The sequence below is a fragment of the Hemiscyllium ocellatum genome, chromosome 10 (assembly GCF_020745735.1).
Source record: "Hemiscyllium ocellatum isolate sHemOce1 chromosome 10, sHemOce1.pat.X.cur, whole genome shotgun sequence".
In the NCBI taxonomy this organism is placed as follows: Eukaryota; Metazoa; Chordata; class Chondrichthyes; order Orectolobiformes; family Hemiscylliidae; genus Hemiscyllium; species Hemiscyllium ocellatum.
Window position 1 is genome coordinate 73,951,752 of NC_083410.1, and position 16,586 is coordinate 73,968,337.

General features: G+C 39.1%; 1 protein-coding gene across 3 annotated transcripts in view; it reads left to right on the forward strand.

Annotated features, from left to right (window-relative positions):
• wtap (WT1 associated protein) overlaps positions 1 to 16,263 on the forward strand; it is a 106,771-nt gene extending 90,508 nt beyond the window's left edge. For all 3 annotated transcript variants that reach the window (XM_060831610.1, XM_060831609.1, XM_060831607.1), the window contains exons 6-8: positions 954 to 1,132; positions 5,278 to 5,432; positions 14,976 to 16,263. In XM_060831610.1, the coding sequence (XP_060687593.1) occupies positions 954 to 1,132; positions 5,278 to 5,432; positions 14,976 to 15,577 (936 nt within the window). In that variant the 3' untranslated portion in view covers positions 15,578 to 16,263. The remainder of the gene's footprint in view (positions 1 to 953; positions 1,133 to 5,277; positions 5,433 to 14,975) is intronic.
• The last annotated feature ends 323 nt before the right edge of the window (positions 16,264 to 16,586 follow it).

The window sequence follows — 16,586 nt, forward strand, 5'->3', positions numbered from 1 at the left end:
TCAGGCAAAAGCCCTTCATCAGAAATAGAAGTCTATTCCTGATGAAGGGCTTTTGCCCGAAACGTTGATTTTCCTGCTCCTCGGATGCTGCCTGACCTGCTGTGCTTTTCCAGCACCACCCTAATCTAAAATCTGTATCAAATGATCATGACCAAGTAATGTATACATGTTCTTGTGTAATCTCTCACTTTCGTTAACTTGTTTTCAAATTGACAAGACCTCTCGCAACCCACCTCAAATGTTGCCTCACAGCACCACAGACTTGGTTTCAATTCCAGCCTTGAGCAACTGTCTGAATGGAGTTTGCATGTTCTTCACAAGTCTGCGTGTATTTGCTCTGGATGCTCCAGTTATCTCTCAATCCAAAAATGAGCAGGTTGGGTGGATTGGCTGCACTACATTAGTGAAATTGAGGTTAGAGGATAGCATGGGATGCTCTTCGGAAGGTCAGTGCAGACCTGATGGGTCGAATGGTCTCTCTGCACTGTAGACTTATGATTCTACAAAAAATGTGTGTAGTACATTCCCTTAAATTATTAATTCCCATTAAAAGTTTTGAGTATTCACGATAGATAAGTATGATGTGTTTTACAGATTAGGACCCATAGAGGAAACCATACATGTGGGTATGGGGCTGCACAAGATTAGGCTGAATTCTGTTGCTATTCTTCCTTTTCAGTTTCTGACTGCATGTTTCAAGTAGCTTATTGTCAGATAGTAAGACATGGCTACTGTAGCAAAGCATTGACTTCTGAAGCTTGATCCATTGAAACTTAGGTTGTTGCTACAAAGAAAAAGTTAAGCGTTTTAACTGATGTCAATGGTGCACTTGTAGTTTATGTAAGATGCCATTGAAGAGACAAAGGAATGATGTTAAGATGTTGTTCGTTGCTGAATGTGCAGTAAGGCAAATCCTGTTCTGGTGACCATGTAACTATTTTTATTTTCAACAGAACCAGATCCAGTACCTCAAGCAAGTTCAACTGCCCAGTGCTGCTCAACTCCGATCCACCTTGGTTGATCCTGCTATTAACTTGTTTTTCCTTAAAATGAAGACTGAACTGGAACAGACTAAAGACAAACTGGAACAAGCCCAAAATGAACTGAGTGCCTGGAAGTTTACACCTGATAGGTAAACAAACAAAATACTCCCCAGTCAAGACCTCCCTGACAATCCCACTGCAAGAATTTATGGTGGGATGGCCAAGTACTCTCTTAAGAGCAAGACAGCCTCAGCCTTTGAGCAAAAAAAAAATCCAGATTCATTTACTACTCAGCTTGTTATGCTTAATGTAAAACATTGTCAGATGAACATTCTGTTTCAGCTTTTTGCCCCTTCTACTTCAGAGGCCTGAAGGAGTCGGATTCTTCCAAAGAACTGGCCTGCATCCAACCAAAAAAATTCTTGCCCAGTTTAGACACTTGAAATTGGAATTTGTTTTTTATAGAAGAAAATAAAGGGAGGAAAAGAAGTCACTTTTCTGCAAAAAAAAAGGGAGTGTAAAGTCTGCTGTACACCGTTTCTGGTGGCTGTGTTTGCAGTCTGAGTTTGGAGGAGAGAACGTAGCTTTTCTCATCTCAGACACTGGGCCTGAATTGAGTTTTCGTGTAAATTCGTTTTAAAGTAATGGAATGCCCTGCACTCCAAACGTTGCTAGTGACTAATGGAAGTCAGTTTGGTGTAAGACTGAAGACTTCCTGCTTGTATCACGGTGAACTTTCAAGAGTTGAAAAAAAAACATTGAAGTGACTTTAGAGCACAGTCAAAGGTTTCAATTTTTTGAACTGGCCATCAACTCTTGTGTTGAGTTGCATTTATAAGCCATATTTCACACTGATCCATTCTGAAGCAACCTTCCCACTCTTGTGATTATGGTTTCTTTAACTTCATTAACTAACCAACTTGTATGTACTAGACTGTGAGTAGTCTCATAACTGTAAGTAGAAAAGTGGAAAGCTAACTGTTTGGTTAGTATTTTTTGTCAGTTAAATTCAAATCCCTCCCACTGACTAACTATTGGAGGATGTTCTTTTTTTTTCAAAACGTACCTTTTTTTGTACTGGGTTTTGATTTCTGAGGTGACCTATCTCCATTAGTGACTTATCTGGAAATGCATCTGTTCAGTTGTAGAACCTAAGTGTACTGAAATTCAGTTTTACTCTGGGAATTGCAAGTGATTATTGTACATCTGAAGTTTTGCACCAGATAAAATGTCACTTTGGGGAACTTTGATTTTTCTTTTTTTTGGCATTGGTGGAGGAATATTTAAACACATCTGGAGCTGAAAGGTGATATCATGCCCTTCCATTTGAATGAGACAACTTATCTAATTGACATCCTTCATATACGATTCAGAAAATCTGCCTGGTGTGTAGCTGAAATCAGTGTTACAAGTAGATTTCAGTTTTGTGTATAAATTATGTTGTTTCTTTATAAAGTACTATTTCAAAATAAATTGCTTGGGCACAATGTGAAAATTAGATCTAGTCTCTTTCAAACAATGTGACAGCAGTTGTGCACTAAATTATAGCTTTAATTTCTCAGTTAAGCACGCAGACAATCTGTTTTCATGGAAATGAAATGCTAAGTAAGTGCACCGCACCATTTGTTTTATTTCTTTTACTGAACTCCCAGCTCCTTAAACAAAATACCTCAACTACAGAAGTTTGAATATGTGTGTCAGAATACATGCTTAGATTGCATTTTCTTAAAAATGTATTTTAAGAAGTTTTGGTCCAGCTTGAGGCGTTGAGATGTTATGATGACTGAGAAATTTTAATACTGTGACTTTCGAACTTTTTTGGTCACCAACCCACTGGGAGGAAAGTAATTATATAATGAAGTCCACAAATTGTAGTTTTTTTTGTATTATGATGTTTTTCCAAGTTCTCATTGTAAAGCTCAGAGTGGAATTTGCTGGTAAAAATCTAACCATATTAGCCTATTTTCATATTGTGGGACATATTCAATTTTATTGTTCAGTATTTTGTATATTTTTAATATTGCAGGATGACCTGTTTCAGTAAAAAGGAAATTTCACATACTTTTTAAAACTGCAAAACTAAATTTCTTGTTTGGTGAAATGTTTGTGTTGCATCAATCTGTACCAGTGAATTTGTAGATCAAACTGGTAGAGGTTAATTCAAGTCAGTGGAATGAATATTTTAAACAATATTATCACGAAGTAACACTTTTTGGTTTTCCTTTGAGCCTCCATTGATCGTGCCATGCTCATTTTCCAAAGAACTATGTTTACAATTGCTTTAATGCGCATTCCCAAGACCATAGCATTTGATCACATTTGATCCCAGCTTTCAAATTATATCTGATTAGTAACAATGTGGGAAGCCTTACCTGAGCCATGCAGGAATGGGTATGTCTTTAATTTTGTGCGAAAATAGTGTTTCAAGTTTTATGAATTTGTAAAATTTTCATTTTTTAATTATGTCTTGTCACAGTTTAGACGTGTTGTGTAAAATAAGAATTGTGTAGTTATGTGTGGTTATTTGTTATTATGCATTAATTGTTGATAGTACTTCTAAATGTAGAAGAGAAACTGTTACAGACGGCACGACAGATGGTCTGAGATGAAGTTCAGGCCATGACCTAAATCTTTTTGTACCAAAGTATTTTGGAAAGACTGTTAAAGGTGGTGATGGATGTTATTTCAACAATGTCAGTTTCTTAAAAATTGCTGTTGTGAAGGGGGATAGAAGCACATATTTCATCGGCAATTCAGTTACAGATTTAACTGTTTTGATCCTTATTTTGAAGTCCTATAGGAATAGGCTTACAATATAGCATTATCTCCTACCTGTGTGGTTTGTACAAATCCTAATTTAACGTTTAAATTACTTAGACCTGTGCATTGCTTTTGATCCATCCTTTGAAAGTATAGTCGTGCTTTTACTTTTTTGGAGGTGTGGGGAATTGAGAAAACAGAATTGCATTGACTATCTTCCATTCTGTCTATATATTGTACATTTCTGCACCACTGACACCATCATTTGAGGGTATGGTTATGCTTTTTTTTTCTTGGAGGTGCAGAGCAAGGACATAACAGAAATTTTTATTTAGAACTGACTGTCTTCCTTTATAATGTACGTTTCTGCACTATTGGGTAATAGGACCTCAGTTCCTGTGCTTCTAAAATTGTCAGAACTCAACTATTTGGTGCCTTATTAGTTTTCAAATATAATTGCATGCACTCAGTAGACTTTGAAAGCCTTAAAGGCAGTTACCACCATTTTTTAATGCGTGTGGATTGAGAGACGTTTTCTCAACCTGTTCAACAAAGTTTGGAGATTTTGTCACTATTCTTGGTTCTTTGTTACTTTCATTGCCCACTTGTTTTAATTCCACTGTAGAAACATTTCTAGTTTAAAAATATGAGGTGTATATTGGGTCATCTGAACAATTTGTTGTTTTCTGTTTTTCTTTGTTTTAAGTTGCATAACTGTTGTACATTCTAAGACACCAACAGTGTTCTGTCTGCTTAGGTTGAAATTTGTTCTTCAGATGTGATGGTCTCCCATTGATCATTATAGGCTTCATGGCCAAGTCTAACCTGTTGCTATCCTTATCCAGTGTACATGCAGACCCATTTCAACACATGATACTGTATAATCAGGAGCGAGTACTTCAATCTGATTTATCCCTTTTTACAAGGTTCAATCTAAAAAAACATGAGCTTTTGGCCAATTTTTAGTAATGTATCATCCTGGCCAAAATCAGTTGGGTCATTACAGCCCTGGGATCAAACGTGGGATGCTGATTTTGAATACATTCCTACCACAGAGTATTCGAGATCTTTAAATAATTATTAATTGAGTTGAGGCTATTATTCTTTTATCATGTCGATGACATTTTTATTTATTTCCCTCTTGCAGTCAGATTTCAGCTGTATAAAGTTGTATTTTTTGTTTAACTGGTGGTATGTTTAATCAAATTAAGATTATACCATGATGCATGAGAAGTCTGGATATATTAATTTGGTATAAGTTCAGCGCTACAATCACATCTTCTGCTGGAGCTGGTTGACATTTGCTTCCAGAACATCAGTTTTCTTTTTCAAAAAAAAGACTTCATGCAAAACATAGTAAGGTTTTAACAGGGGGTTTGAAAGAAATCATGCATTTTAAAAATGGAAGAACCCAAGTCAAAGTGGCTGAAATACATTTGACTAGAAATGTTCAGGCTTTAATAGCATGTGTGGTGATTCCATTTTGTGAAGAACTGTCATTTCCCTTTGTGATGGTAAGTGTCTGTCTTTACAGCCAAACGGGGAAAAAGTTGATGGCCAAATGTCGGATGTTAATTCAGGAAAACCAGGAGCTAGGAAGACAGCTGTCCCAGGGACGTATTGCACAACTGGAGGCTGAATTAGCTTTACAGAAGAAGTACAGCGAAGAGCTCAAAAGCAGTCAAGATGGTGAGTGGAAGTCGGTTCTTGATTACATTTGTTGGAAGGAAATACGTTCTTTCAAAGTAGTGGTTTCCATAACATATATGGTAATCACTTGTCATTTTAATGGGTAAAGACAAGGTGTGTTTTTTGTACTTGGGACCCAACTCCATCTTTCCTATCTTTCTCGACTCTACTCTTGTTGAACTTCCAGACTGCTCAACCAACATCCAGATGAACAAAATTTACGCAATGTAAAAAGAGTCATTTTTGGATCTTCACTTCAAACTGTGATCCAGAGGTGACCACCTAGATGTCCTAGGGATCCTCTCCCTGACAACAGGTCTGAGCTTAGTATCTGTTCTAAGCCTTTATCATATTTAACCCATCGATGAGCTCATGATCCAATTTGCATTATCTCTAAGACTGCTTGTTTCACCTCCGCAACAAGGTCTTACTTTGTCTCCACTTCTCTGTTCCAGAAATTACATTTATATCTTCTTTGTCTCTAGATCAGACTATTCCAATACATCTTTGACTGATCTCCCATATTCCACCCTCCATAAACTTGACGTTATCCAAATGCTGCTGCCCGTGACTTCACAATCAACCCATACTTGATGTATGTTGTTATCCAGTCTAGTAATGCTTAATTTTAAAATTCTCATCTTTGTTTTCAAATCCCTCCTCTTCAAAGGAGAATACAGTAGAAATGCTGACAATTGCCAGTTCCTCTGACTGCAGTAGAGATGCCAGAGGACTGGAGAATGGTCAGTGTGGAACATTATTCAAGGAATAAACCTGGAAACTGCAAGCTAGTCAGTCTGTGGTAGAGAAAATATTGGAAACAATCGAGACATAATTAATCTGCACTTGGAGAGGCAAGGATTACTCAAGAATGCTCAACATGATTTTGTTAAGGGGAGGTCATGTCTAATCAACTAGTTTGAATTTTCTTTTCAAAAGAGGTGACCAAATGAATAAATGAGGGCAATGCATCTGATATAGTTTACTTGGACTTCAGCAAGACTTTTGATAAGGCCCTATATGGGAGACTGGTAGCAAAAGTAAGAGTCAATGGGATCCAAAAAGATTTGACTGAATTTCCAGAATTTGGGGAGTGTAAGGAATGATGGTTGAGGTATTTTTGTGATTGAACTATCCAGAGGGGTTCAGCAGAGATCAGTGTTGGGAATGATTTGTGGTATATATAAATGATTTAGACTTGAAGATAGGAGGGTTGATCAGTAAATTTATGTGAATTGGTGAATGGTAAATATTGAGGAGGATAGCCTTGGAATACAAAAGGCTATGGATGGGCTAGTAAGACAGACTGATTAGTTGCAAATGGAATTCAGTCCAAGTGTGAGGTGATGCACTTAGGCAAGAAAAATGAGACCAGGCACGATAAACATTCGGAACCTGGGCAGCACCAAGGATCAGAGGGACCTTATTGCGCATGTTCACTGGTTTCGTAGGGTTATGGGACAAATAATTGAGTCAGGTGGGATGCTTTGACTTTATTAGTCGAGGCATAGAGTTTAAGTGCATGGAGGCTATGCTGGAACTTTTGAAAAATGGCTAGGCCACAGCTGGAGTAGTGCATTTAGTTCTAGAATGCACATAGTGGAGAGGGTACACATGAAATTTACCAGATAGATCCCTGAGATGCAGAGTTTGATTTCTAAAGAGATTGTTTATTTGGATTGGAGTTGTTTTCCTTGGAGCAGAGGAATTTTGAAGGGGTATGATTTGAGATGTGTAAAATTGAGGAGCATAAACAGGGTAGACAGGGAGGGACATTTCCTCTTTGGAGGGATCACTAATTGATGCCATAGATTTAAGGTAAAGGGCAAGAGGTTTGGGAGATGAAGAAAAACGTTTTGATCCAGAGAATGTTTGTTTGAATCTGTGTAGTGTGACATCCAGCCATTTGGCACATCAAGTCCACATCAAGGGATGATCTTCAGTTTGTGGGGTTAGAGATTGTAAAGAAGGGAGTCATAGAAGTCAACAGTACAGGAGAAAATGTCTTCGGACCAAAGAGTCCAGTCCATCCCACCCATGCCCATAATCCTGCATTTCCCATGGCTAATCCACCTAGTCTGCACATCTCTGGCCATAATGGGCTATTTAGCATGGCCAATATACCTAACCTGCACATCTTTGGGAGGAAACTAGAGCACCCAGAGAGAACCAGTGCAGGCACGAGAATGTGTATGGAGATTGCACAGTCACCTGAGGGTGGAATTGAACCCAGATACCTGCTGCTGTGAGACAGCAGTGATAACCACTGACCCACTTTGCTGAGAGTGCTGGCATTCTGGAACTCGCTGCCTGTAAGCGTGATAGAGGCAGGAACCTTCAATATTGAAGTGTTTAGATATGTACTTCCAGTGCCAAGACATACAAGGCTATGGGTCAAGTGCTGGAAAATGGGATTAGAATACTTAAATGGTTGTTTTTGACTGGCATGGACTCTATGGTCTAAAGGACCTTTTTGCTGTACTGTAGACCTCTGACTCCTCCTTTGCAACCTCTTCTAACCTCACAAATCTACAACCGCTATGTTCTTCTTATTCTGAACTCTTGAGTTTGCTTGATTTAGTTAGTTTCTCTAATTGTGGCTGGTGCTTTCAGTTGAATAAACCTTAAACTCTGAGCCCTCTCTTGTCCCACCCCTCTTTCTTGTCTGTCTTCATCAGACGTGATTTGTATGGCATAGTGATATATTTTGTTTAATGCTGCTTCTGTGAAGTGCCTTGGAGTATTTTTATCATGCTGAAGGACTAAAGCACCCTATCCAGTACTGTGGAATGTTGCATTATTAGAAGATCATCTTTTTAATGGTGTGTTAAGAGACACTTAACTATTAAGTTACTGAAAGATCATGTGGTGCTGTTCTGAAGTGTAAATTGTTCTGCAAATATTCCCCACATCTACTTCAGTCAGTTACTATTTGCAGAACTTGGAACTAAATCATTGTATTTATTTGTCTAAAAATGCTACAGAAGTAAGTAATAAATATTAAACTGATATTCAGTGAAGTTGAATGAAATAATGTGAGAGCATAATTTGCATACATAGTAACTTTTGGATCCTGAAGATTTATTCAACTGCAAGTTGACTTTTTCCCAGAACTGGGAATAAATTGCATCCTGTTGAACCAGACAGAAAATGAGGGAAAATAAGCTCAGAAATCCGGGATTTTCGAATAAAATCTTTCATTATCATAAAATACTGTAATATATTTTTAAATTCTTATTACCGTTGATGTAGTTTGAGACAAATATTTCAGTCTCCAGGAAATTTATTTACCATCATATCCTGCCAAAATGTTTCACCGTGGATGGATGGAAGTCCTATAGTCTGTCTTCATAAACAGTTATTCTGCCATCAGTATGCATTGGTTTCCTGCTTTCTTACAATGACTAAAGCTCAGTAAAAAAATAAATTACAGCCACATTTAATTAGGGAAAACCTGGGTTTATATTGGCCAGATCGTCCTAAGCCTTATTTTGATAAAGTTGGGTTAGGGACTAAGGAAAATGATACAGATAAATTTACTTTTGTATTCATTTGGATGTGGCTGTCACTCTCATATCAGCATTTATTGTCTGAGGACAGTTAAGAGTTGACCACATTGCTATTAGTGTGGAGTGACATCTAGCCAGACCAAGTAGAAACAACAGCTTCCTTTCCTAAAAGACACTGGTGAACCAGAAGGGTTTTTCTGACAGTTGATGATGGTTTTGTGATCATCTTGATTCCAGCACTTTTATCAAATTCAGGATCTCATTGCTTTGTCAGTCTCTCGCTTAATAGTCTCTTGATAATACCATTAGGCCATTGCCTTTCTTAAAGCATCACAGAAAAATTTGTTACCAGAGGTCTATATCACCAAAGACACTGCAGCTGCAGAGGTCTGGATATGACATCGAATTGGAAAACAGTAGAATGGAAACTAAACGGCATGATACTAGAAATCTGAAGTAAAACCAAAACCTATTGACAGATGTGGAGAGAGAAGCCAAGTTAATGTTTTGTATTAAATATGACTGTTTTGAAGAGTGAAGAGATGTAGGTGCTAGTGTACCCTGGGTTCTCAGCTGGAATCTCTTTCTGCTGTACCTATATAAGTAGCATTGATGATAAGCATGGAAGGCAGTCCATTAAATTTACAAATTACAAAACTGCAGGACAGACTTGCTGTCAATGAGAAATGTCTGCAATTTGGCAGAATTCAATTTTTTTGGATCACCGAGTTTAATCTTTTCCATTTTCTTTACAACTTCTGGCTCGCGTTAGCTGCTGTCCATTTTCAAGTGCCAGTGTGGATCCAATGGTATCAGAGGTAATGTATTGACATGGATAGAGAATTAGGCAAAAGTGAGGACTGCAGATGCTGGAAATCAGAGTTTAGATCAGAGTGGTGCTGGAAAAGCAGAGCAGGTCAGGCAGCGTCCGAGGAGCAGGAAAATCGATGTTTCGGGCAAAAGCCCTTAATCAGAAATAGAGACCGGAAGCCTCCAAGGTGGAGAAATAAATGGTGGGGTGGGGGGGTGGGGGGGGGGGGGGGGTGGGGGGGGGGAAGGGAAGAGAGAAAGAGAGAGAGAGAGAGAGAAGGTAGCAAAAAGTCTTCAGGGTAGAGGAGATGACCTGGGGGTTGCAGTGAGAGAGAGACTCACTGAGATTCTTGTGGATGCCTACTTCTTCAAGGTAGGCATCCTTGCAAGAGGATTTGCAGTAAGGTTAAAATCAACTAGAGAATTGATTGGCTGACAGAGCAGAAAATTGGAATAAATGGATCCTTTTCAGAGAGTCAGGCAGCGACAAGTGGGGTGCTGCAGGGATCAGTGCTGGGACCTCATCTGTTCACAAATGCATTAACAACTGAGACAAAGGAATTGAATGCAATATTTCCAAATTTGCAGATGACACTGAGCTGGGTGGCAGTGTGTGCTGTGAGGAGGCAAATACTTGGCAAATGCAGTATAATGTGGATAAATATGAGGTTCTCCATGTTTTTGGCCGCAAAAGCAGGAAGATAGATCGTTAGTGACAGCAGTTCAGGGAAAGGTGAGATGCAACGAGACCTGGGTGTCATGGTGGAGCTGTCACTGAAGGTTGGCATGTAGATGTAGCAGGTGGTGATCAAAGCTGGCCTTCATTTCAAGCTGATTGGAGTATCAGAATAAGAATTTCTTGCACTTTTCCAGGGTCTTGGTAAGGCTACACCTTGAGTATTGTGTGCAGTTTTGGTCTCCTCGTTTGAGGAAGAACATGTTTTGCTATTGAGGAATTCCAGCGAAGGTTCACTAGATTGAAGCCTGGGTTGGCAGGACTGACGTGAGGAAGGTCTGGATCCACTGGGCTTGTACTCGTATAGGAATTTAGACGAATGAGGGTGGGAGGGGTGGGGTAGAGAGTCTCTCAGAAACATTTACAATCCTGATGGGACAGGACAGGCTAGATGTGGGAAGAATGTTCCCAATGTTGAAGTCCAGAACTAGCGATCACAGTCTAAGAATAAGGGGTAAGCCATACAGGACTGAGATGAGGAAGAATTTCTTCACTAGGAGTTGTGAACCTATGGAGTCCTCTTCATAGGAAACTGTTGGGGCCAGTTCATCAGATATATTCAAGAGGAAGTTGAACGTGACCCTTGCCGCTAAAGGGATCAAGGGGTACAGAGGGAAAGCTGGAATATGATACGGAGATTGCTTGATCAGCTTGACTGCTATTAAGTCACTTAGAATGGTAAATGATTAAGAATTAATAGCAATCTAGGTTTGTTCAATTTATCACATCAGTTGTATGACACTTTGATGTTTTGCTATAAATTCTGTGTCCTATGATCCTGCCCCTCTAGCTACCTGATGAAGGAGCAGCGCTCCTAAAGCTTGGACTTCCAAATAAGCCTGTTGGACTATGTCCTGATGTTGATTTTTCCTGATTTTTAACAAGGTATTTTCTAAACAACCTGTTCAGAAATATTATTACAATGGAGCAAATGGGACTTGAACCCAAGTCTCCTGGCTCAGACATATAGCTGCTACCACTGTGCCACAAGAGCCATTGATTCTCAGGGTAGATGTTTTTAATCAACTGTTGAGAATGTTCTTCAAGATAGTATCACAGACCCAGCCATCTTTGCTTTATCAGTGAAGTCAGAAGTGAGGATATTTGATTAAATTAGACTGAAGGTACTGGACATTGTTCAGTATTGCACTCGTAAGTGGTAAGTAACATTTGTGCCATACAAGCCCATACAAGAGCATCTCCAACAAGAGAGAATCTAATCATCCACTCTTGCTATTCAGTAGCAGAGCCCTCTTTAAATCCCTGCAATCAATATGTGGGGATTACCATTTACTAGAAACTAAACTGAACGTCTAATTACCTGTTCCTACAAGAGTAAGTCAGTCAGAAAATTCTGCAGCAAGTTCTCATTTGTTGTCCGAAAGCCTGTCCAATATTTAAAATGGCCAAGAGTGTGGTGCTGGAAAAGTGCAGCCGGTCAGGCAGCATCCGTGGAGAAGGAGAATCGACATTTCCGAATTCCTGAAGAAAAGCTTATGCCCAAAACATAGATTCTCCTGCTCCTCGAATGCTGCCTGACCGGCTGTGCTGTTCCAGCATCATACTCTTAACTCTGATCTCTAGCATCTGCAGTCCTCACTTTCTCCAATATTAAAAGGGTCTGAGTCTGAAATCTGGTGTAATAATCTGCACTTTCTTGATTAATGTCAGTCCGATAACGTTAGAGAAGCTCATCCTGCTTGATTGGTACTCCATCTACCATCTTTATTTTTCACTCGCTGGGCAGTCCATGAAAAGTGGCAGCAGGGTACAGTATATTCAGTTACCACTGCAGCTAAGCCTATTTTTAACAGGATCCAAGCCTTCGATCTCTCCCATCTGGTAAGTACAAATCAACTGACTTGGATCTGGAATTTCCCCTTCCAAGCCGCCCAAACTTTGAACTGTATTGCCTTTCCTCATGTTTCAAAATCCTGTTCCTTACGTTAAATCTATGTCAGTGTCGTTGATTCCTCCACCAACAGAAAGTTTTTTCCAGCCTACCCTAATTGTGCACCTCACAATTTTATATAACTTAAGGAGTAAATGAAAAGGAAAAATAAAGAATTTGCCAGTTCAATGGCTTCATGATGGGTTTTATCCTTCAGAACATAGAACATTACAGAGCAGTGCAGGCCCTTCAGCCCTCAATGTTGCACCGACCTGTGAAACCAATCTGAATAACCTGCGTTATTCCATTTTCATCCATATGTCTATCTGATGACCACTTAAATGCCCATAAAGTTGGTGAGTCAACTACAGTTACAGGCAGGCTGTTCCACGCCCTGAGTAAAGAAACTGCCTCTGACATCTGTCCTATATCTATCACCCTTCAATTTAAAGCTATGTCTCCTCGTGCTAGCCATCACCATCTGAGGAAAAAGGCACTTCAACCTTATCTAACCCTCTGATTATCTTACATGTCTCAATTAAGTCACCTCTCAACCTCCTTCTCTCTAATGAAAACAGCCTTGAGTCCCTCAGCCTTTTTAACATAAGACCTTCCTTCCATACCAGGCAACATCCTAGTAAATCTTCTCTGAATCTTTTCCAAAGCTTCCACATCCTTCCTATAATGCAGTGACCAGAACTGTATGCAGTGCTCCAAGTGAGGCCACACCAGAGCTTTGTATAGCTACAGCATGACCTCATGACTCCGAAACTCCATCCCTCTACTAATAAAAGTTAATGCACCATGTGCTTTCTTAACAACCCTATTAACATATGTGGTAAATTCCAGGGATCTGTGGACATGGATACTGAGATCTTTCTGCTCATCTACACTACCATTAGCCCAGTACCCTTTATTCCTGTTGCTCCTTCCAAAGTAAATCACCTCTCACTTTTCCGCATTAAATTCTTATTTGCCTCCTCTTAGCCTAGCTCTGCAGTTTATCTATGTCCCTCTGTAACCCACAACATCCTTCGGCACTATCCACCACTCTACCGACCTTAGTGTCATCTGCAAATTTACTAACCCATTTTCCTACGCCCTCATCCAGTTAATTTGTCCTTGAATAGTATGTTGTATTCTAAGTGTACGTCTTGCTTGAATTCGAGTTACTGATTCATGCAGACAACTTCCACGGACTACTGGAGACTTCTACTTAGGTCTTATAAGTGTGTTTTTTTTCAAAACCTTTCAATAGTTCTTTAACTGGGTGTAAAACTTGGGAGAGTAAAATTCAGAACAGCTTCCGCATGCTCAGCCTTCTGCCCAAAATTCTCTTTTCAAACGTTTGACAACACTGGTAGACCTATTCAGCATCCAATCACTGCCAGTCTCTGAGCTGCACATCTCTGTACTGAAATAAATGCTGTTTTAGGAACAATAACGAACCTCCAATTATTTCTCCTGGCCAGTTGCTGTAAACAAACATCAGTTTGGACATTTTTTCTCCCTTTCCAAAACAAGTTGCTCTCAAAGCCATCAATGTTCAATACTCAAATCCAAACCAAAATTGAGAAGATTAAAAGCAAAATAAAGGTCTCAACAAACTTTTAAGTATTAGTGTTCTCTAGCATCTGTTGCCCTTGTCCCTCTGGGTAATGGAGGTTGTTGGTTTGAAAGATACCCTCAAAAGAGGCTTGGTAAGGAACTGCATTGCTTCTTGTGGATAGTTGATACCATGTGATAGGGTGGCAGTTGAGTGGGCTGTTTTGCTCTGGATAGTGTTTTGTTGGAGCTGCACCCATCCAAGTAATGAGTATTGCAACAAGTTCCTGATTTGTGCCTTTTAGATGGTGAACAGGAATTGGGGAATTAGCATTTATTCAACAGCAGTTACTTAGCTGAATTTACTTACAGAATTCTTAGCTCTTCTCCAGATTTTATAGCCATAGTACTTTTAAGGCTGGTCCATTTGGTTTCTTGTCAATAGTAACCAATGTTAGTGGAAGATTCAGCAATGGTAATGCTGCTGAGCATCAAGTGGTGATGGTTATCAGAGATACTCAGTGCTTGCCACTTGCATGCTACAGATCCTGATTATCTAATGCCTTCTATGGCAAATGTTTCTTGTCATTTGTTGCTCTGCACCTGGATGCTCTCCAGGTCTTAGAGCATCAATGATTCAATAACTTGATTGTGAATGGTGCACTCATCTTTGAACATACCCACTTGGAATAGAGGGATAATGTAACAAATAGCTGGAACATGTAGGGATGTTGTCTAATAACCTTGACAAATGTAATTTTTGAATAAATGTTAATTGAGTCCTTATGAAAGTAAAAATTATTTTAGGAAGATCCAAACTTTGATATATTTAATAATCGAGAAACCTTTTCATTCTAATACTTTAATTGGATTTAAAATAACTTTTTTAGTTTATTCAATTTTAATATTGTTTTTAAAGGTAGTATTACTTTAGTTTTCTTGTGTGTTGCATGATTGTTGCAGCAGTATTTTCTCTGATATAAAATGTCTTAATGTTTTCAAAAGGTTCTCAACTCCCACTTAGTGAATTTTTTATATATATTTCTGTATAGAGCTGAATGATTTCATTATCCAGCTTGATGAGGAGGTGGAAGGGATGCAAAGCACTATCATGGTTCTGCAGCAGCAGCTGAAGGAGGCACGCCAGCAGCTGGCTCAACTTCAAGGACAGCAGCATCATCAGGTGTTACTGTCAGGCACTAGTAGGACTCCAGCCCCTGAGCCTTCTACGCAACGGGAAGGCATTACTAAAGACTGCAGCCGCCTTGTGAATGGACCAACCAATGGCGATTCATCCCCACAAGGGAGAGCTGCAGCTGCCTTTCAAGACCAGACCAATCTTTACAGAGAGTTAAGCAGCACAGAGGATGATTTCCTGTCATCTCCAGGCAGTGGGAATAAACTTTCAAACCACAGTGAAGAAAGGTTGGACCAAGTAGGCAGCAGTAACGTGTATCAGCTAGGTGCTGGATATGAGAGTGTAGACTCCCCCACTGGTAGCGAGAACTCTCTTACTCAGCACTCAAATGACACAGACTCCATCAATGACCCTCAGGAAGATAAACCATTTGTTGTGAAAGGTACCAGAACTATGGGTTCCCGCCACATTCAGAATGGGTTGGACTCAGTCAGCACAAAGGGGTCAGTTTTGTAACATTTAACAGGTGTTGTTTGCAATCTTTTTTATATAGTGTCTTTTTATTTGGCTGATGGCTGTTCAGTGACTGTTGAAGCTAGTGTGTAATTTTGTTTAAAATTCAGCTTTTGTGTTTTTGCTTTCTTGTAAAATTGTTGCTCCTGTTTAAATTTTTTAAAGCATCATATTGTATTGGCTGTTATTGAAAGGATGTTGATACATGTAGACCTCAGCTATTTTTATATGATTTAATCTGAATAAAATGTATTACTACAACTTTAATATTGGGGAGAAAAGTTGTGTAAAACTGGGGACTGTTGTGTACATCAGATATCTCGTGAAAAGCTATTGGCCCTTTTCCACAACTTTTGTACAGACCTGCAGTAAGTGAAGGTTGTACCAAGTATGTGTGATGATAATGTAAACTTGGCGGTAGCAGCTGTTATTTTTCCAAAGGGAGTTTGGATGTTTTACTTGCTATATTCAGGTTTGCAGAGTCTATGTAGTTTGTTAACTACAATTTTTTTTTCCACCATGCATATGTGTACATTTTCCCCAATGACAAGATTGTGTTCAAGAATTAGTGTATATTGTTACCCAGTTTCTAGACAAGAGTTGTTTCCTCTGTAACGCATATTCTGTGACAATTTCCAGAAATCCCTCACCTGTACTGACCAAACTTAATAAAGTCTTTTAATATCCAATATTTTGAATTTTACTTTCAGCGAGTGATTTATTATGAAATACATGTCAAGGTGTTGCTGATTTGAACAAGTATATAATATTTCCTAAGGTGACTTTCTCTTCTCACTTATTTGGACTTCCCAGAGAATAAGCTAGCCTCACCACATTTGAGGTAGCCACTGCAAGAAGTTGAGGGTCCGATCAAGTTTTCTTCAGTTTTTTGCTGTTAGGTAGGAACTACCCAATGAGGGACTAAGTTGTTTGAGGTACGAATCCTTGTACAAATCCTTGCATTGTAAATTACTATTATATTTAGAATAATGGTTCAAGTCGATGATTTATC